This window comes from Chrysochloris asiatica, unplaced genomic scaffold, assembly GCF_000296735.1.
Source record: "Chrysochloris asiatica unplaced genomic scaffold, ChrAsi1.0 scaffold00118, whole genome shotgun sequence".
Classification (NCBI taxonomy): Eukaryota; Metazoa; Chordata; class Mammalia; order Afrosoricida; family Chrysochloridae; genus Chrysochloris; species Chrysochloris asiatica.
In genome coordinates, this window is record NW_006408636.1 from 7325857 (window position 1) to 7346939 (window position 21083).

Genomic DNA, 21083 nt, shown 5'->3' on the forward strand with positions numbered 1-21083 from the left:
GCGTCCCGGACTAGAAAGCAATAGATTTCTTGCTTCTGCCACAAATTCCCCCAGCTGTGAGCCTTCTAACCTTCTAAATATTCCTTTATATGTGGCTCAGAGTTCTGGGACCAGCCCCTGAGCCTGTTTGTTCAGGTATTCTGTGATGTTACTGGCTGAGCTCCTTTACTGCATTTCCACCCGATCCGCCATCTTGTGTGTTCTCTCCAAATCTGTTAATTTCTGAGAGCTCTGCCACCTATGTCATTTCCAACTCAAACCATCCCACTCTCTTTCTTATAACATTGCTTCTTTTTTTCTTTAGCGTCCTCTTTATTAAACATATACGTACAGTGAACTATAGAATGTGTGTATAAGGAGTCATGCTTGTGTATTAAATGGACTTAATACATCTACGAAGAAAAACGTGGTGTCAGGATTGGAGGAAGGCTTATTAACAACCTATGATATGCAGATGATACAACCTTGCTTGCTGAAAGTGAAGAGGACTTGAAACCTTTACTGATGAAGATCACAGAGCACAGCCTTCGGTATGGATTGCATCTCAATGTAAAGAAAACAAAAATCCTCACCACTGGACCAATAAACAACATTCTTATCAACGGATTCTTGGATCAACTATCAACATTCGCGGAAGCAGCTGTCAAGAGATCAGACGACGTATTGCATCAGGCAAATCTGCTGCACAGGAACTTTTTAAAGTGTTGAAGAGCAAAGATGTCAGCTTGAGGACTAAGGTGCGCCTGACCCAAGCCATGGTATTTTCAATAACCTCATATGGATGCGAAAGCTGGACCGTGAATAAGGAAGATCGTAGAATAATTGATGCCTTTGAATTGTGGTGTTGGAGGAGAATACTAAAAGTGCCATGGACTGCCAAAAGAACCAATAGATCTGTTTTGGAAGAAGTGCAGCCAGAGTGCTCCTTGGAGGCCAAGATGGCTAAACTTCATCTCTCATACTTTGGACATATTGTCAGGAGGGAATAGTCGCTGGAGAAGGATGTCATACTGGGTAAGATGGAGGGTCAGAGAAAAAGAGGAAGACCCCCAACGAGATGGATCGGCCAGTGTGGCAGTGGTAGTGAGGTTAGCCCAGGATCAGACATTGTTTCATTCTGCTGTGCATGGGATAGCTATGAGTCGATGGCACCTGACAACAATAACAATACATGGAAAGTACTTATAACAGCCTGGCATACACTAATATTGTTGTTGTTAAGTGCTGTCAACTCATTTCTGACTCATATTTACCCTGTTTTTGGTTTCCAAGGAGTGGTTGGTGGGTTTGAACCACCAAGCTTGAGGTTTGCCAGTCCAATGCTTATCCTACAGTGCCACACTAGGAGTCTGCATTAATGTTAGCTATTATTTTTGCAGCATTGTTGTAAAAGTGAAAAAATGGCACTATCAGGAGAATGGATAAATTGTGACATGTTCATAGAGTGAAAATAAATGAAACTGGAATTACATGTATTAATATATAATAAGATGCCATTTATAAAGTTCAAAACCATGTAGAACAATCCCTTATCCTTTTGTAGAAACTAATGTGGTTTAAAACATGGATGAATCTGGAGGATATTAGTCGACCACAAAAGGACAAATATTATATGAGACCAATATTGTAAAAACTCAAGAAAAGGTTTTCATGCTAAACCTTTCATCATATCCTACAATGGTTACCAGTGGTGGGTGTTGTTGTTAAGTGCCCTCAAGTCAGTTCTGACCCATAACAACCCTTTATAGGGTTTCTGAGAAGCACCTGGTTAGTTTGAACCACTGACCTGGTGGTTCAAACTGACCTTGCAGTCCAGCACATTATTCTGCAGTGCCACACCAGGACTCCACCAGGGGTGAGTAGCAAGGTAGTATTATTCACTGACTATAAGGTTGTTGTTGTTGTTATTGTTGTTAAGTGCCATCAAGTCGGTTCTTACTCAGCGATCCTGTATAGGGTTTCTGAGGAGCAACTGGTAGGTTTGAACCACCAACCTTGTAGTTTAAACTGACTTGGTGTCCAGTGCTTACCCTACAGTGCCACACCAGTACTAGTGGTTTTGACAATTGTGAAGTAGACTGAGATAAATATCTCCTTTGCTGTGAACCCAATAGTTCTGCTACTGAGACATAAAAAAATCCAGTTTTTTCCTTGTAATATCTTTGCAGATTCATACTGAGTTAGTAGTCAAACTGAAACCCTTCGTCTTTTTCATAATGAGAACTATCACTTTTATTCTGTAATTGTGAAAGCAAAAGAAACCACTATATTTTCTCTTATTATGAGAATAATATACCATCCCTCGGAAACCATAGACAGATGACAATTAAAAAAAGAGAGACTATGTATCTTTGGGAGGAGGGAGGAAGACAAATAGGATCAGGAAAGGAAACAGTTACAGCTGTGTTTTATTAAATGGGGTGGTAGGAATATTAGTGGGCTTTTCATTATCTACGCTTTTGTATGCATAAAAAATTTATGATGCCCTAAATAGAGGATGCATTATTTCAGATGTGGTCTTACTGACCCAGGTTACAGTGAAACAGTTGCTCCCCGTGTTTTCTGAACTCCAAATTTCTGCCTGACTGCATTTCCTTTTACACAGCCATTTCATACTGTTGACTCATGCAGCTTGCTGACACCTCAAATCCCTAGGCCCTTTTTGCACAAAGTACTTTTAAGTTAGATCTCATCCCCTATCCTATGTTTTATATGGCTGACGTGGGGGAACCTAAATACCAAACTTATATTTATCTCTGTTAAATTTTTTCTTTCTGAATTCCATAATTCCAATCTGTCAAAATATTTTGTATTGTGTTTCTGTTGTCTTACATATTAATCATCCTTCCAGCTTTATGTCATTGTTATAGTTGATAAACAATGCCTAGCCTGTAAACTGAATATAAGATTCAAATAAAACTTTAGTTATGAAAGTACTAAGAATTGTAAAGTACTGTATAAATGTATGTGATTTTATTTCATATCAGTGATTAATTAAAATGTTGAATGAGTAAAGTGCTAAGGACAAAGCCCAGGCTGACACTGGACAAAATCTAGAAATGTGAATTGGATGAAAGTATAATAGGAGTCATGTTATGGTACTTTAAGATAAGCACTGTACTGCTAACCACAGGTTGGTAGTTCAAACCCACAAGCTGCTCCTTGGAAACAATATAGTGGTGGTGTGCCACTGAGTTGGTTCCAACTCATAGTGACCCAACATAGGGTTTCTGAGGCTGTAAATCTTTATGGGAGAAGAAAGCCTCATCTTTCTCCCATAGAGCAACTGGTGGATTCGAATTGCTGACTTTGTGCTTAGTAACCCAGCTCATAATCTACTCTGCTACCAGGACTCCTTTGGAAACCCTGTACAGGGTCTCTATGAGTCTGAACTGACTCAAGGGCACTTAGCAATAGATGTACAGATACTGTGCAACTATGTTGTTAAGTTCCATTGAGCTGGTTCTGACTCACAGCAACTCTGTATAGGGTTTCTGAGGAATGGCTGGTGTGTTTGAACTGTCGACCTTGCAATTAGCAGTCCAGTGCTTATACTACAGCACCACACCAGGACTCAGAGCAACTAAACCCATTATTTAAAAATGCCTGACTATACTATTAACTGGAGTCCTGGTGTGGCGCTGTGGGTTAATGTGCCAGACTGCAAAGTCATTTGAACTATAAGGTCGGTGGTTCAATCTCACCAGTCACTCCTTGGAAACCCTATACAGGGTCACTGTGGGTCAGAACTGACTCGTTGGCACTTAACAACAACATACTATTATCTAGCTTTCAGTTCTTCAGTTTGTCCATAATATTATGATAGTCTTTGTTAGTTGCTTGGTGTTATTATGCCACCCCTCTAATGTGTCTGCTTAAGTATACTGTCTAAAAAGGAAAATGGAGTATCTGGCATGATTTGTGCTTAGTAAACTTTGATGATCATTGTTTCACTAAAAAGAGAGGACTGAGGAGACAGAAGCTTGGTAAAGATGATGGTACTTTCCATTTTTGTCTAGAAAGGCATAGAAATGATAGGAGGGCGCTTTAAATTCATCTTCTAACCTTTTCATAATAATCTATCTTTCTACAAACTTGTCTTGCAGTGTTCCTGCAAGGGCTGGTGTGGGAACAAGCAATGTGGGTGCAGGAAACAAAAGTCAGACTGTGGCATGGACTGCAGCTGTGACCCTACAAAGTGTAGGAACCGTAAGCAAGACAAGGTAGGATTAATGTTTTTGCTCATCGCCATCCCTTCAGACCTCCTGCTAGCTTCTACTCTTTTCTTCTGCCTTCCATCTTGAAACATGGAAGCTCTTTCACAGCTCTTCCTACCCTTCTCCTTCCCTTTGTACCCAGAAACAGAAACATTTCACTTTTCAATCCTTCTTCCTCACTGCTAGCCTTTCCACACAACAGCTTCATAACCCATAGCCTTCTCTTGAGATTTCCAGGAATACAGTTGATTGATTACCTTGCCTAAATGGCATGCCCCACTCCCAGTCTTGGATGTACAGTTTCTATACGGTTTCTGAGGCAGGAAAAGGAAAATAAAGGGGGGAAAAAACCCCAGAAAAACATGCATTTTACAGGCATATAAACAAGCAAGATCAAACTAGTCTGTTGGCATAGCTGGAACAGCAAGTGCCACATGCTAAGTAAGTTAAACCTTCTGACACTTTGAGACATTAGTTATTAGACCTTCTTAAGGGAAACAATCATTATTGTGGCCAAGCTAACTGTACCTTTCCTCCTTATATTGCTTGCAGGAATAACAAATTCAGGGAAATAAAATGTGCCCTGAGAAGAGCAGCACCAAACAGATCAGAGCCCCATACTTGCCTATACTTGTGCCATAGCAAAAACTCATTACTGCAGCTCTCTGTGACTGACAATCATTCTAGCTAGTGTTGTTTAGTGATTATGCAGCATGTATTTCTTTAACATTTACATGTGAACAGTGTTGCCTTGGGTGTTCTATTAGAAAGACTTCTGAGATAAAGACTTCAGAGGACTAAAGTGTCAAGCTAGAGGTCAGGCTAAGAATTATAGAAGTAGAAGGGACCTCAAAGATTATCTATTCCAGTGGTTTTTCAAATTGGGCTCTAGAGTCTTCAAGTGGTTCTTTGAAACTTCCTTGGGCAGAAAAAGTGGCCTGAGTCAGATTGCTTTGGCCTCATTTCAGCCAGAGCAACATGCTTTTACTTGCTTACTTATTGTGCTTTTTCTTAAGATTTCATGGGTAAAAAACACTGATCTAGTCAAATGCTTCCATTTTACAGAGAAGAAAACTAAGGCCCAGAGATAAGCTTCAGTGACTTGCCTAATAATGCACAGTTGGTCATGACAGCGAAGATCAAACCTCAGGCTTTCTGATTCTTAATCTAATGGTGTTTCTATGATAATAGTATGTAATTCTGTAATTCAAGCCTCATTACAGAATCACCTTATTACCTAAGTAATATATCTCTCTTAACCTCAATTTTCTTATCTGAAATGAAGACTAACACAGATGACACCCCTGTAGGGATGCTAGAAAGGACATATAGATTGGAAAGAGGGAACTGACCACGGCTTGGTCTTGTTTTAAACCTTGTCTTGTGATATATCCTGTGCTGTTATCCTGCCCACTCCTGTGCTTTCAGAGGCTTCCTCCAAGCATTGCTCTATACCTTCATGGAAAAATTATGTTAAGCACTACAAGCTCCCCAAGCAAGGTCTCCTTAAAACTTACATAGACTTACTGATCAGGCTCTCAGAGCTATTTGGTACTTGACTAGTTGAAGGAGAACAGACTGGTTTTGTAACCCTGGTAGCTAAATGTATAATACACCTGTCTACCTAATTCTCAGAATAGCTTGGACACTATTGAGCGGACCCAGGACTCCGAAGGCTCCTTCAAACTAGAGGATCCCACAGAGGTGACCCCAGGATTGAGTTTCTTCAATTCTGTTTGTGCCACTCCCAACAGCAAGGTAGGGGTGTTTCCAACTATATTAGTGTCCATCTTTTCATCTCAGCCAGAAATTGATGTGGAGAAAAGGTGTAAGTCTTTTGTTTTTTTTTTCTTTTTGCATACAGCAACCTTACAGGACAGCTCATACTTCTGGGAGTGTTTTTAATAGTTTTATTGGCTTGGCTAGGCTGGGCTTTGCTTCTGCCTCTAGCAGAGATCTAGTCATACCCTGTCTCTGTCCTTCCTAGATCCTGAAAAAGATGTGTGACGTGGACCCGGTACTGTTAAAGCTGACAACCCCGGCTTCCTCTTCCCATGACCTCTCAGAATCGAAGCCTGTAGCAGAATCCCAAGAAAATAAAGCCCCAGGAAAGAAAAAGAAACGAACTCTGGCCAGTAATACCAGCTTTTTCTCTGGCTGTTCCCCTATCGAAGAAGAGACCCACTGAAGTTTGAATCATCATCTCTAGCCCCAATTTGACTTGGGAGATGCTTTCAGGTTGCAGCCAAAAGGGGTTTCATGAAGACTCCTCTGGCTTTCTGTTTCTTGCTGTTGAAAAATGGAACCTTTTGGATATTGGCCCTCAATGACCATCTTCCCAACACCAGACTACTACTCTGTCTTCTCCAGAATAGTGCTAAGCCACCCACTGAAGAGAGAACCAGCTGGCCTTCCTAATAACTGACTCATTGGGAAACAGTTCCCAATACAATCTAGCTCTTTCTTCTATGATTAATTAAAGCTGTCACTTGATGGGGCTAAGGCTGAGCCTTTCTCTCTCTAGGTTGTCTCAACTTAATGGAAGAGTCTGGCCTAGTATGGAGGCCTGGCTCACGTCCCCCACCCTTACCTTATAAACGGGGTTGGGATCTTCCTGCTCTCCCCTTCTCTGGATTTAATTTGTTTAAATAGTACTTTCAATTGTCTTCCATGTTACTGAGGTAATGAAACATTTTTAAATGTTAAGTAAATAAATAAATTTTAGTATTATTAAATGTTTAGCAAGATCCTTCTCTGCTAGAATAAGAAATAAAATTCTAACCTGTGTTCCTCAGTCCCTAGGAAAGCTGTTAAGGAGATTCACTGAAAGTACCTGAGTCTTCCTGCCTTGTAGCTGCCCTGTTTCCCAAAGGGTTGTGTAGAGCATGCTGTTATGTTTTTATGTTGTTTTGCTACCCTAGGAAATTGGAATAAAGCTAGCAAGGCCAGTGGCCTGACCTCCATCCCTTATGAAATCTGCCCAACTTCTAGATCTGAGAGGAAATAGCATTTACTCCTCCTCTAGAATTCGCCAAAGCTTCAGCAAAGGAAATTGAATGACAGCATACCTAAGAAATTAAGTACTCTATCTAAAGACACTAAGTTAGTGGCTAATAGAGCTAGGACTGGAACCCAGGTTTAACACCAAACCTGTGTGACTCTGTAACAGCAGGTCTGAAGCCTGATTTCTTAGTATAGAATGAACATGGAATCACATTGCTGTTAGATCCTGGGATGAGATAGCACTGGCTGCTTGCTTGCTTCTTTGAAAGGAAGGAGCAAGGGTATGGCTTACTCCTTACTAGACATCAGGATTCTACATCTCAACTTAAGCTAAAAGGGGCTATCCCTGGAATACCATACATTGCTGCTGACTGAGGATTTCTCAAGTCCTGGAACTCATATCCATGAGCTCTGAATCCCAGTCCCATTATCCCCCACCCCCACCAACTAAAATCTCCCAAACCACCTCCATGAATTCGGCACACTAAAACCAAAACTCCTCTAGAATTCACCAAAGCTCTAGCAAAGGAAATTGAATGACAGCATGCCTAGAATGAAGCATGCAGGAGGACTAGGTGACCTGGCAGCCCTCCCTGGCCGTCTGCCAGCAGGCAGCCCTCCTTTCTGCATTATAATGCAGAGGGAGCAAGGGAGTCTCCGCTATTGCCAAATAGAGCCTCTGGATACAATGGGAGGGCAGAGGGAGGGGGGCTGGCTCTTGGCATAAGAGAGCCTGTCTTCTTTCTCACTGTTGCAAATCTACTGCATGTGGGGGAGGGGTAAACTGGCATATCCCCAGAGAAGACATCCTTTCCCACCAACACTGTGCTAAACCCCAAAAAACCAAACCCACTGCCATGAAGTCGATTTCAGCTCATAGTGATCATGTGTAAGGTTTTCAAGACTAAATATTTATGGGAGCAAACAGACTCATCTGTCTTCCGTGGAGCAGCTGATGGGTTTGAACTGCCAACCTTGTGATTAGCAACTCAATGCCTAAGCCACAGTACCACCAAGACTCTGAATCACTGCAACAGCAAAAAGATAGAGTGGGAAGATGAATAAAGCCAGCCCCTGGCCCATTCCACCCAGAGACCTGTGCTTTACAGCTAAACTGATTCTACAACTTGCCAGCCAGCCCTTTCCTGCTAATGATGTAGTAACAGCATCTTATGTATGTTTTCAGGTCCACTTATTATATTAGCTTCCAACACTCTTTGACCCTAACAGAAACTCAAGTAATTCTTGGAACAAGATTTCAGATGCCTTGGAGACAAGACAGCAGGAGTGATGAAAGTCTCAATGTGTCCTCAATGAGCATCTCCTGTTTGGGGTGATGTGGGGAGGGAAGGGTTGCTAGTGTCACCCAGGATCCACAAGATTCATGGGGACCCTTAGTCCAGAAATAAGGTGACTTGCTGCCCAGAGTTCAGAAACTAGCTTGCAACTACATCTCATAAATGCATCTTGCAAAGGTGGAAATAGGAGCCCGGGAGTGAAGGGAGGTTGATGAATGAAAGCTGTATACTCCCAGAAAACTTGAGACTAGATGCTAGACTTGCTCACACACACACCTTTGTGGAGGGGGGTGTGAGGGCAGCAGAGGCTGGGCCCCTTTTCACTGCCAAGTTACAAAGTTGTGTGTTCACCACCCCTCTCCCAGCTTCCCGCCCTCAGCCCTCTCTTCTCTGAGCCAGGACAAAGCCCTGCAGTGACTGGGAGGGGAACTGGAGGAGGGACTGAGAGATGGGGGAAGGCTGCACAAAGGAATTCCTCACCCCAATCCCCCTGACCGCCAGTGAGTAAAGAAGCAGATCTGCTCTCCCTCCCCCTTCCTCCTTTCCATCTTCCCACCCAATGGGGCACAGGCCATAGAGCAGCTGCAGGCCTTCTGAGAGGACCTGCACAGCCTCCTATAGGTGGCAACAGTGGCACCTGTTTTACTAGTGGGGCTGAGCCAAAGACTGGAAGAAGGAGGAGGCAGACAACTCGGAGAGAAGCTGAGAAGCAGTGCAGTGCTGAGAAGAACAGAGCTACCACTGAAAAGAGGTGTGAGGGCTTGGGCAGGCTGGGGGTTACAGTTGGGAGGACAGGGTGGAGAACAGTTCCAGCCAGCAGGGATTGGGCCCAGGATCACAGCACACCTTAGCTCCCTGAGCCCATCCTACAGATAGGTGGGATTCTGGAAAATAGTGTCTGGAGTACAAAGACAGGACCTGAGGCAAGGCAGGAGGTGCATACTAGAGTCCAGGGCAGGCTACATCAATCGGTCTTGGGGTGGGAAGAGTTATAAGAGCCTCTCTTTGGGATGGCTTTTTCCTGGGTGGGGTCTCTGCACAGGAAGAGGTTTCCTTTCTTTCCCTTTCTCTCCATCCCCAACCTCTACCCCCTACTCTAACTCTACTTCCCCAAGGTGAGCATCAGATCAATAGAGAAGTTTCAGGAGTAATTTTCTGCCCACCACATCCTTTCTCCTTTCAGGGACCCAGCTCCACAGAGTAGTCCAGAGAACAAGGGGTTGTATCCCTTAGGAGCACCTCCCACCCCATGCATACATACACTCTTTTAGTTTATCCAGGGGTTCCCTTGTATACTCAAAATCAGCTAGAAATCCATTTGTACTGATAGCCACTTGTGCACACACATACATGTGTGGACATAAATCATATACCCTCTCATGCAGAATCACAATTGCACAGGACAGCTTAGGGATCAGTAAATCAGTTCCATCTCAATCAGACCCAGAAGCACAAGGTCCCCTAACCCAAGATAGCCATGCCTCTCCCAGCACACACACCCTGCCCTGTATTTGCTGTACTTTCACCGAAGCTAACTCAAAGGGTGGGGCCCCAGAAAGGGGGAAGGCAGGGACTAGGTTCCTGTTTGGGATAGGGGGATGACTGGGCAGGAAGGGGCAAGACAGACAGAGGGCTTGGATTTTCCAGGGGTACATGGGTAGAAAATGGGGTAGCGTAGTGGTTACAAATCGGACTGCGAACTTCACGGTCAGCAGTTTGAAACTACCAGCTGTTCCATGGGAGAAAAAGGAGGCTTTCTGCTCTGTAAAGATTTACAGCCTCGGAAACCCTGTACAGGGTCACTATGAGTCAGAACTGACTCCATGGCACATCACAACAACTACAAAGTAGGTTAAGAGTGATCTAGGAAACTGTTCCCTTCAAGTCTTTATTTTATTGGCAGTGCCTTCCGCTTCTGGGGAGGTGGAAACAAAATTTTTCTTTCTGGGCTTTGTGATGTGTGCAATCTCTGTATCCATAGCAACTGGCCAGCGAGCTGGGACCCCTTAGTCCCAGGTCATAACAAGCCTCTGCTTCAGGTTACTCCTGGTTCCTGGGGCGGAAGTCTGCCCCATCATGGGAGCTGCCTTAGCTTGGCCAGATATGACTCAACTTGCTGAGTTTGTCCCACCCAGGGCAGTTTCTCATGAGTTTCCACCTAGAACAAGCACTCCATCTACAAAGCTTGATGTTAAATGGGGTGCATTCAGAGAAAGGGTGTGTGTGCAAAGAGGTAGGGCCTCCTGGTAGCCCACTGACTTTCCTGGTATTAAGATTAAAGGAAAAGAAAACACCTGGAGACTGTCCCCCTATGCCAGACTTGGAGCTGGGGCTACTTATCCAATTCGGCATTCAGGGCCTTCCCCTTGACCTCTGCTGCTGCACAGTGGCCCATGCCTTTCTTCCTTCCTTGGAATCCTCAGATACATTGGGAGGAAGGCTGGAATCTACCCTCGACCAGGGTCCCTGATGGCCAAGTGTCCCTTCCCCCAGGTCCTCACCATCATGGCTGAGTCCCCTAGCAGCTGCTCCACCTGGGCCCAGTGCTTCCATTGCCTGTATAGCTGCCACTGGAGGAAATCCCCCAAAGAGAGGATGCAAACAAGCAAGGTGGAGTAGGGATGGAGTGGGGAGGCTGGAAGGCAGAGGCCAATCAAGGGGGATAAGGAGGACAACTGTTTTCATAGGCAGCTGGGGGTGGGAGGTGGGGGAGTTTTCCCCAGAAAGAAATTCTCCCTTAAATATGGAAAAAGCTGCCCCAGAACAGAGCAACCCAACACCTGTCAGGAAGACTCCTTAAGCTGTACGGGGGATTCTGGGCTTGAAAAGGGGAATTGGTTGTGAGCTTCTCTCCTGCCCCTTTGCAGTGCGACTATATCTGGTTTGGCCTACTCTTCCTCACCTTCCTCCTCTCCCTGGCCTGGCTGTACATCGGGCTCATCCTTCTCAATGACCTGCACAACTTCAATGAGTGTGTCATGAACTCCCCTCTCTTCCTCAGCATACATGTTACCTTACTGTCTACCCTGGGACCCTTGGATACTTAGCCCCTATCATCATTTATCCCTTCACCCTGCCTAGTCCCTCAAATTCAGCTCTCCTGCTACCCAACTTCCCTAAAAAACCCCTCCACAAAGTCTCCCCCATCCTTAAAGTCCTTAGCTCCATAAAGGGCTTTTCCCATTATCCCCTTCTAGTCCTAAATCCACCCACCCTTCCCTCAGGCCAATATTGACAGCCCTTCCCCCACTTGGACACCTCTCTCATTCTTCCCAGATTCCTATTCTCCCACTGGGGATATTGGATGGACTGGTCCCTGGCACTCCTACTGGTCATCTCTATACTGGTCACATATGAATCCTTGCTATTGGTGGGTCTGGGGACAACCGGTTTAAACCCCCAACTCAGAATTTTTGCTCAGCTATACCCTTGTTCTAACCCTAGCCAATGAGGGGAAGGGACTAAAATTTAGGTGGGAGGGAGTTGTCACCTGGGAAGCCTGTCTTAGTGCCCTTGGCACCGATTACTTCAACCACCCTCTGCCCCCAGCTCCTGGCCCTGCTCCTGCAACTCTGTAGACAGCCGCTTCATCTGCACAGTCTCCACAAGGTACAGTGAGGAGCACAGGGTTTGGCTGGCTACTCATCAAGGACTTCACTGTATTATCTTCAGGGTCAATCCTAAGACTCAAAGCCCAGTAAATATTTGTTGAGTGAAAGGAGGACAGTGGATACTTCAGGGGAAGGAAAAGGGCCTGTCTTTACAGCGTGAGTAGGCAGTTCAAGTAGCTATGTGCCCAGGTTGACGGAGAAGGCTCCAGTCATCATCCCTGGTCTTCCAGGTGCTGCTGCTCCTCATTATACTTCTTGTGGCTGCTGGCCTTGTGGGACTGGACATCCAGTGGCAGCAGGAGTGGCAGAGCTTACGTCTGTCACTACAGGTAGGTGACCGATTGCTAATGTCTAGGTGGGGGCCTTTGCCTGCAGCCAACTGCAGAATGTATTTTGCTCCCTGATCCTCCAAGACTGAAGGAAGCTCTGAACTCCAAACAGGAGCAGGAGAAGGGGTACTAGAAGACCCCTTCTCACCAACTCTTGTCCACAGGCCACAGCCCCATTCCTTCAAATTGGAGCAGTGGCCGGAATCACCCTCCTAGCCTGGTCTGTGGCTGATACCTTCTACCGTATCCATGGAAAAGGTGCCAAACCTACTTCTCCACAAGTCCTCACTGACTGCCGGTGCTTCTGCCTCCTCTCGCCCACATTTCCTGTCCCTGCACTCTACTTTCCGCCCCTAAAGCTCATCCACTGCCCTTTCTCCATAGCCTGTCCCCCGCTCCCTACAGGTCTAAAGATTCTGCTACTGCTCCTATTTTTTGGAGTTACCCTGGCCATCTACCTGGTCCCACTATGCATCTCTTCACCCTGCATCATGAAACCTAGAGACTTACCCCCCAAGCCTGGGCTTGTGGGACACCGAGGGGCTCCAATGGTGAGTAGTGGACAAAATGCTGGGAGGGTGGTGAGGGTCTGCTCTTCCAGGTTATAGCAGCTAGGCCTATGGGTTCCCAGTCTCCTACCCTTCCTTGTTACCTCCTTGCTGATTCCCTTTCCCAGCTGGCCCCCGAGAACACTCTGATGTCCTTGCGGAAAACAGCTGAATGTGGAGCTGCTGTGTTTGAGACAGATGTGATGGTTAGGTGAGAGAGGCTGGGACTAGAGGGTTTTGGGGTCTGAGGGACACAGTGGGAGAGCTCAGGAAATGACAGTCCCAGAGCTTGCCCCTCTGTCACTTCTTGTATCCACAGCTCTGATGGGGTTCCCTTCCTCATGCATGATGAGCACCTGAGCAGGACTACGGATGTGGCCTCTGTTTTCCCAGCCAGAATCACAGCCCACAGCAGCGACTTCTCCTGGGATGAACTGAGGAGACTCAATGCTGGGGCCTGGTTCCTAGAAGTGAGGGCAGCGTCTGGGGAGAGGCAGCCACCTATAGGGGCAGAGTTCATTCCATTGATAAGCATTTGCTGAGTCTTGTGCTGAGCAACAGGAATACAGTCTCTGCCCTCAAGTCATTCCTATCTAGTAAAGAAAAGAGCCTAGGCAACAGGCTATTAGAATATAAAACCTAGAGTAATAAAGATATTTATTTACCAGGTAGAAAGGTGAAAGAGAGATGTTTGTCAGGGTAGGTGAGGGAAGGGTTCAGGAGTGGTTTCAGAAAGAAGATGATGCCTGAACAGCATAACAAATTATAAGGCTGGGAAAAGGAATTCTAGTCAGAAGGAAGAGCATGTATAAAGCCCAGAAGTATGAAAAAGTTTGTTTTCAGGGAACAAAAATTGGCTCAGTATAACTGGAAGAAAAATTCACCAGAGTGATAGGCGATGAAACTGGCAAACTCTAGGGGCAAAGTTAGCAGAGGCCTGGTCTGAAAGGGCTTTGAATGGCAGACCCAGCAGTCAGACAATAAAAGTATAGGTGATAAAAATATTTTAAAGGATACTTTATTTTTTCAGTTTCTCTTTCTCTGATTACTAAAATAATATACAGTCACTGTATATTAAAAAAAGTAAAACATCAAAGAAATAATATAGAAATTAGAAATTTCACCATAATACAGCCCCTCTTAAGTATTCACTGTTAAGGGTTAGAGATACATATACAGACATAGATGGAGATATATGTATATATATATATATATATATATATATATATATATATACTTATTTTTCCATAGAATGACTACTATACATATTCTTTTAAAACTTGACTTTTTTTTCTTTCATTTAACTTTATATATTATGGTATTATATATATATATGGTGTTATAGTGATTAAGAGCAAGGGCTACCTGAGTCTGAATCCTGGTTCCTCCACTTGCTAGCTGTGTAGCCCTGAGCACCATTCCTTTAATTCTCTCTATGCCTCAATTTCCATATCTGTAAAATGGGAATAATAATAATAAAAGTACCTATCTTTTGGGGTTATTGGAAGGATTAAATTGGAAGGTGTAGTGGGAAAGAGGAATTTAGAAAACTGGCAGGGTAGGAGCTATAGGTCACAGAATAAGATATTAGAGGGTCTGAGAGAAGGCCAGAATTTTGAGAAAGACAGGCCCTGGCTCAGAGGTAGACAAAAGCTGAAAAACACCAAATGGGGAAAATGAATGATGATGGTGAGGATAGAGGATTGGCCCAAAGGCTTCTGGTCTTGAGATGTCCTATATTTTCTTTTTAAAACAATGTTCTTATACTTACAGAGGCAACCTTTCTGGGAGGCCAAGAGACTGTCAGGTCCTGATTGGAAAGAAGCTGAGAATCAGAGAGTGCCAGCATTAGAAGACTTACTGAAAGAAGCTGCAGTCCTCAACCTCTCCATCATGTTTGACTTGCGCCGCCCCCCACGAAACCACACATACCATGACACATTTGTGAATCAGACACTGGAGGCTGTGCTGAGTGCAAGGGTGCCCCAGTCCATGGTGATGTTGCCAGTACCCCTAGAGCCCCCTTCATCCCTCTCTACCTTGCTTTCCCTATGCCCTGGTGACAATTTTGAGGCTGCCCACTGCCCCAACTCATGTATCCCATTCTGTGGTGAAACCTCTCTGCTCTTACCCATCCCATAAAAACCCTGTGTTCTCCAGTTTTATGCCCATCCTTCCTGAACTACAGGTCCTTTGGCTACCAGATGAAGATCGGGCTCATGTCCAACAACGGGCTCCCAGAATGCGCCAGATATATGGACATCAGAAAGGCAACAGAAGGGAGAGGCCCCAGTTTCTCAACCTCCCCTACCAAGACCTGCCACTGTTGAATATCAAGTGAGTGCCCAGAGGGTAAGAACTATGGGGATCACATGAGGCTTAATGGTGAGGAAGGCCCAAGGCAGGGAGAGTAAAGGCTTTTTGTTCATTCACTCACAACAAATATTTTCAAATACTTGCTCTGTGTCAGGCAGTATTTATTACAGGTTTGGGGGACCCAGTATGAATAAGATGTTCAAGGTCCCTGCTTTTATGAGATTTATATACTGTGAAAGAGACAGACAACCCACTAACAAAATACATGCATGTCACAAGTGTTATAAAGACAATAAAACAGAGAGATGTATTACAGTGATTAGGGTTTGGACTAGGGGCTAGAGGGAACTACATTAGGAAGATTGGCTAAAGAGATGATGAATAAACTGAGACCTGAAAGGAACAAACTATGAGAAGATTCAAAGAAGAGCAGGCACAAAAGCCTAATAAGCAAGGAGACTGTGAGGCTGGAGAGGTAGGCAGGGGCCAAACTGAATAGGACTTTGTAGGCTGTGAGAAGGCTTTTAGCTTTTATTTTATACCAAAAGTTCTGTGAAAGAAAAGATGGATCCAGGGATGAGAGACAAGACAGTCCCAGATGTGAGCTGTGTTCCAAAAACTTACCCAGACAATAAAAAGATAGAGTTCAAAGCATCAGTGGTTGCCAAGGTCTCCTATGGCCAGATAGAAAAATATGTACTGAGTATTTCACGGATATCTCTCCAAGTTGTCACCATGGAAGGAGCACAGCACAGTATTTGTCCCTCATCTAAATCTTGTCCTGGGCAACACTGACTGCTGATCATGTTTCTGAAAGCTGTACATTGATAATAAATATGTTGATGAAAAAATTACTCTAAAGCAATGGGGTAATTCTACCAACATGAAATACAACAGGAATATATGTAAAGACCTATATTGGAAGTTCAAAATAAGCTAATTGCACAAAGACAAGAGCAGAGACACTGGCATCAGTAGCGAGATATTTGAAAAAGGCCATGACTTTGATTAAACAGTATGCACAGTGTGAGCCACCAGTGGGATGTGACAATGCGCAAAACAAATCTGACTCTGGATTACACTCAGACAAGTATATTGACCAGAAGGCAAGGAGAGATAGTTTTGCTCTATTCACAGCTGGCCCAGGCCCACCCAGGATATCATATTCAGATAGAGGCCCCATATTTTAAAAGGAACATTTATAAATTAGAATATGATAATATTCGAGAGACTTATATAGTATTGTTGTTAAATGCTGTCGAGTCAGTTCCAATTCATAGCAACCCTCTATAGAGTTTCCGAGGAGCAGCTGGTGGGTTTGAACTTCTAACTTTGTGATTAGCAGTCCAGTGCTGATCCTGTAGCATCATACCAGGAGTATAGTGAAGGTCCCAAGAGTAATGGTTGAATGACTGGGTCTGTTGAACCTGGAGAAGAGCAGACTCAAGTGCAGGTGGTTTCTGTTGCTCAGGCCTCTGAGGGGCTGTCATGGGATAAAGGGTATAGACACATTTGTGTAGCCCCAGATAGCAAAGCTAACACCCATGGGTGAAATTCACAAAGAGACAAAAAACAGCCACACAAAGAAATTAACTTTTGGTCAGGGGCTTCTATGCAATGGCAGAACTGATACCTTCTTGGCAATGACACTGTAAATTCAAGCACATGCATTTCTTGTGCCCCATTGATTCTAGATGTTCATTTTTTTCTCCCCCGCCTCCACAGGGCATTGCACCAGGATAATGTCTCGGTGAACCTATTTGTAGTGAACAAGCCATGGCTCTTCTCCCTACTGTGGTGTGCAGGGGTCGATTCAGTCACCACCAATGACTGCCAACTGTTGCAGCAGATGCAATACCCCATCTGGCTTATTGTAAGGGTACTAGGACTGTCACCTCTTCTTTCCTCTTATCCCTGGTTCTCTTTAACTCTATCCCTTTTTTCCTCACTTATCCCCCCCCCCACACACACACACATATAGAACTCTTGGGGCTCTTGCCACAGATAGAATCCTTTTCCTATTCCCATAGCCCCCTCAAACCTACCTAATGGTGTGGATCATCACCAATTGTATCTCCATTCTGCTGATTTTGTGGACCTTCCTCCTCCAAGGGTGAGTGCTTTGTGCCTCTGCTTTCTGAATATTCACTCTCCCCAGGCCTCTGCTAATGAGACTGATTTGGAATTAGATATGCTGCCTGTGGCTTGGGGTTTGACCTGGTTGATTCCTGTGAGATCTTTAGACCCACATACTGCCAAATTGGTTAGAAACTGGGAATGGCAATTTGAGGGGAATATGGGGTCAGAAAATCCTGCTTGAAGATGGCTGAACTCACAGTGGGAAGCTTTTCTTTCTATAGGAGATGTGCTAAGGAGAGAGAGAAAACTGGTAAGTACTCCCCCACCCACCCACATACCTCATTTTTCTTCTCCTCTAGTCTTCCCCTTGCCTACTCCCAGTATATCCCACCCTCTCTCCACCTTTCTCAGGTTTAGAAACAACAGTGCTGCTAACCAGGATCAACAATTTCATAATGGAGTGAATGAATACCTTGCCCTGGCCCCTTACCAACTAGAGCTTGAGGCCTGAATTACCCAACAAGAAGGAAGGGAGAATGGCTGAGGTGGAATGTCTCCAGGGTAGACGCTTGGGATGGGGAGAACTTTGGCAACAGTTTTTGAATTTTGAGGGGCTGCTGTTCCAGATGGCGGACAAACCCCAAGTTGCCATGGTATCTGCTCCACTTGGAGTTTTGACCTAAGGTGGTTGGAAGGATAATGAGTCATGAGAATGAAACTAGGACAGAGGAAGTGAAAGGGAGGCTGCCAATATAATGTTTCAGACCTGTGTACACATGTTCTTGCATAGAAGGCACAGGGTGTGTCACAGGTGAAACAGCTTGAAAAAGTGACTGAAGGAGTCACTTTTGGCCTTTCCTGGGAAACTGTTAAATGATTAAGACACCTTCCTCACCCCCATGCACTGTTTCCCTGACTCCTGCTAGCTGCTTTCCAGCCCAAAGGCTGGGCGCTAAAGAGCCCATCCAGTCATGTAATTCTGTGCCTACAGGTGGCTTTTTGCTGTACACAGCCTTTTCTTCAAGACAAGTTGGTTCCTGTATTTTGTCTGTTAATCTGTTATTTAATTAATTTAATTCCCATTGGGTCAGAGTCTAATTTTTTCCGTGTTGGGACTGGGAAAAGGATGCACTTCCCTTCCAGTATTGGATGCGACATTGCACTGGGGGGGGGGGGGTTGGGAGCACTGTGGGTGAGATTCATGGGTTGTATTTGGGAGAAGAAACACCTAAAGCCATGAAGAGCTGCAAGAAAGAAGCCAGAGAGAAGCCACCACAGGGGGTGTTCCCAGTGGCCAAGGCAGCTTGTACAGAGTAGCGTTGTAGCGCCATCTTGTGGACACCTGCCTGAAGACGAGGACTGCATCCGTTGCCACCAAGACATATTGCTGTATTCCACTGGTTTCTATTGCGCAAACCCTGGGGGCACCGTCTGATATCCACTAGTTTTCGCTTCTCTGGGCTAGGCAGGGTCTGGTTTTCGGCCTTGTCTCCCTCGAGGAGCAAGTTCCTCAATGTGTCTGCTACTCTTGGATTCCCAGGCAAAGCAACTGAGGTGGCCAAAGTGGAGCTGGTCTAGGAATGAGTTTAGTAGAAGGGGTAGGGAGAACTAAGGTACAACTAAGGACCCTAAGGAGCTCTGATAGCTTAGTGGTTGAGTCGGGCTGCTAACCTCAATGTCCGCAGTTCGAAACTACCAGCCATTCTGAGGGAGAAAGATGAGGTTTTCTGCTCCCATAAAGATTTACAGCCTCGGAAACCCTGTGCAGGGTCGCTATGAGTCGGAACTGACTGCACCGCACACCAACATAGTTGACCCTACAATTCCCCACTGCACCAACATTCATCCTGGCTTGAGTCCCCACTCGAAGGGAAATCGAATTAAGGCGCCGGCAAGGTCAGGAGGTTCGGTTCCCTTCTCTTCTAGACTGGAACCTAGAGCAGCACTCCTGCTTCAGGACAAGACTACCCTGCCTTTGCACGGCAGCTAGGAAAACTACAATTCCCAGGATGCCCTTAGCTACTTCCGGTCTTTGGATTGATGAGGGTGGGGGAGATTTTGAATTTTTGTTCCCGCCCCCTCCTGGACTCCACCCCTTCCTTTCTCCCGTCGCCCCATCCCCACCATATATACGCATGGTAGCGTAGTGGTTACGAATCGGGCTGCGAACCTTAAGGTCAGCGGTTCGAAACTACCAGCCTCTCCGCGGGAGAAAGATGAGGCTTTCTACTCCCGTAAAGATTTACACCCTCAGAAACCCTGTACAGGGTCGCTATGAGTCGGAACCGACTTGATGGCACTTAACAACAACAAATATATATATATATATTGTTGTGTGTCGTGGAGTCGGTTCCGATTTTATATATATGTATATACACACACACACACACACACACACACACACACACGCAAGCATCCATAACAACATACCTGGCCTGCAGTTGGGGGGCGGGACACTGACAAGGAGACTGGAGACGCTTCACTGTTGCTGCACTGCTTTCAATTTTCTTGGGGTTCGATGCCGCCTTATATTGGGCAGGTCTGAACTTTCACCTGTCAGCACTTAGCATTATCCTCTCCATGTCTCAGCCTCAAAGACCTTCAACCTCTTCCTCCGCTCACCTGAGGATGTACAGCATTGCCACCCCCACTACCCCCAGGTATTTAACCTCAGCGTCCAGACTCCGAGCCAAAATACCTGAGACTTGCCAGGATCTAGCTCTAATCCTGAACATTGCATACCTCAGCCCTGGGCCTTCCACTGCAAATCCTTACTCTCTTCCCAGGAAAACTGGACAACTGTGGCATCCTTATCCTCTGTGAGACCCTGGACTCGAGGCTAAAAAATTTGAGAGCGGAGGGCCAGGGGGAGCTAGCTGCTCAATGGGGTTCTGGTGCTGCTGCTCTCCATTATTTTTAGCTGCTGACTCACAGTTTCTGGCATGCGGGTTTGGGGCTAACAGTCTGGGATAGGGGGTTATTAATAGAGCTGAGGCACAGCCCCGACCCTATTCAGTTAGGAAGCACACAGAGCAAGAAGCATCCCTGCCATCCTAACCTGTGTAGATGTCGACTGAGACAGTGCCTGGACCAGACGCTCTCTGACTGCCTGCTGTCTCAGTCTGATATATCTGCCTTAAAACTCTTGAGAGAAAGACTACCTACAATAGGCACAGCTCACCTCTAGTGTGCCATTGCTTGGAAACTGCCACAATGAAGTTCCTTTGTACTAGCTGAGAGGGAAGAGAAGAATCCCAAGTGGAGAGGTTATTGTAGCCTGTGTCCACTCCTGGGCCACAATTCTAGATTAAAGTAGGAGTTCCCTAACCCATACGTGGGAAGTGCTGGGGAAAACTTGATACCTTACTGATCACCAAAATAAGTCCCACCCATATCCAATTTACCAGAATTCCCCATTGACAAAAGGATGCACACCTACAGTAATAGCCACTACTCCCCACCCCATCCCCTCACTCTCCACGCCCACCCCCCACTCCCGCTTCCTAGCAAAAGACTTATTTCTGCTTTCAGCAACTTTGGTGGCTGACCCCAGATGAAACCCAATGGCTTTGGGGTAAAAGTGATCATCTCTCCACGCAGAAAGACTGAGGTCACTTGACAAACTAAAGAATAAACCAGATTATCAAACAGTAACAGGCTGTGTAGCTCTCAACCAGTCATT

The 21083-nt window shown here is 45.3% G+C and overlaps 2 protein-coding genes across 3 annotated transcripts in view; both read left to right on the plus strand.

Annotated features, from left to right (window-relative positions):
• KIF4A (kinesin family member 4A) overlaps window positions 1-6405 on the plus strand; it is a 236359-nt gene extending 229954 nt beyond the window's left edge. The window contains 3 exon segments of the mRNA XM_006878266.1: window positions 4107-4223; window positions 5853-5975; window positions 6205-6405. Of these exon segments, the coding sequence (XP_006878328.1) occupies window positions 4107-4223; window positions 5853-5975; window positions 6205-6405 (441 nt within the window).
• Window positions 6406-8920: 2515 nt separating this feature from the next.
• On the plus strand, window positions 8921-17882 carry GDPD2 (glycerophosphodiester phosphodiesterase domain containing 2). 2 transcript variants are annotated; one of them, XM_006868521.1, is made up of 16 exons: window positions 8921-9269; window positions 11012-11128; window positions 11386-11489; window positions 11795-11888; window positions 12068-12127; window positions 12360-12458; window positions 12623-12716; window positions 12864-13009; window positions 13135-13217; window positions 13326-13476; window positions 14780-15001; window positions 15195-15343; window positions 17048-17195; window positions 17353-17435; window positions 17683-17711; window positions 17813-17865. In XM_006868521.1, exons 2-16 carry the CDS (start codon window positions 11024-11026, stop codon window positions 17863-17865), a joined length of 1620 nt encoding a protein of 539 aa, XP_006868583.1. In that variant the 5' UTR covers window positions 8921-9269; window positions 11012-11023. The 2 variants fall into 2 exon arrangements, with proteins under 2 accessions (XP_006868583.1, XP_006868584.1); XM_006868522.1 differs by lacking the exons at window positions 11012-11128; window positions 11386-11489 and having other exon boundaries at window positions 17813-17882.
• Window positions 17883-21083: the final 3201 nt, after the last annotated feature.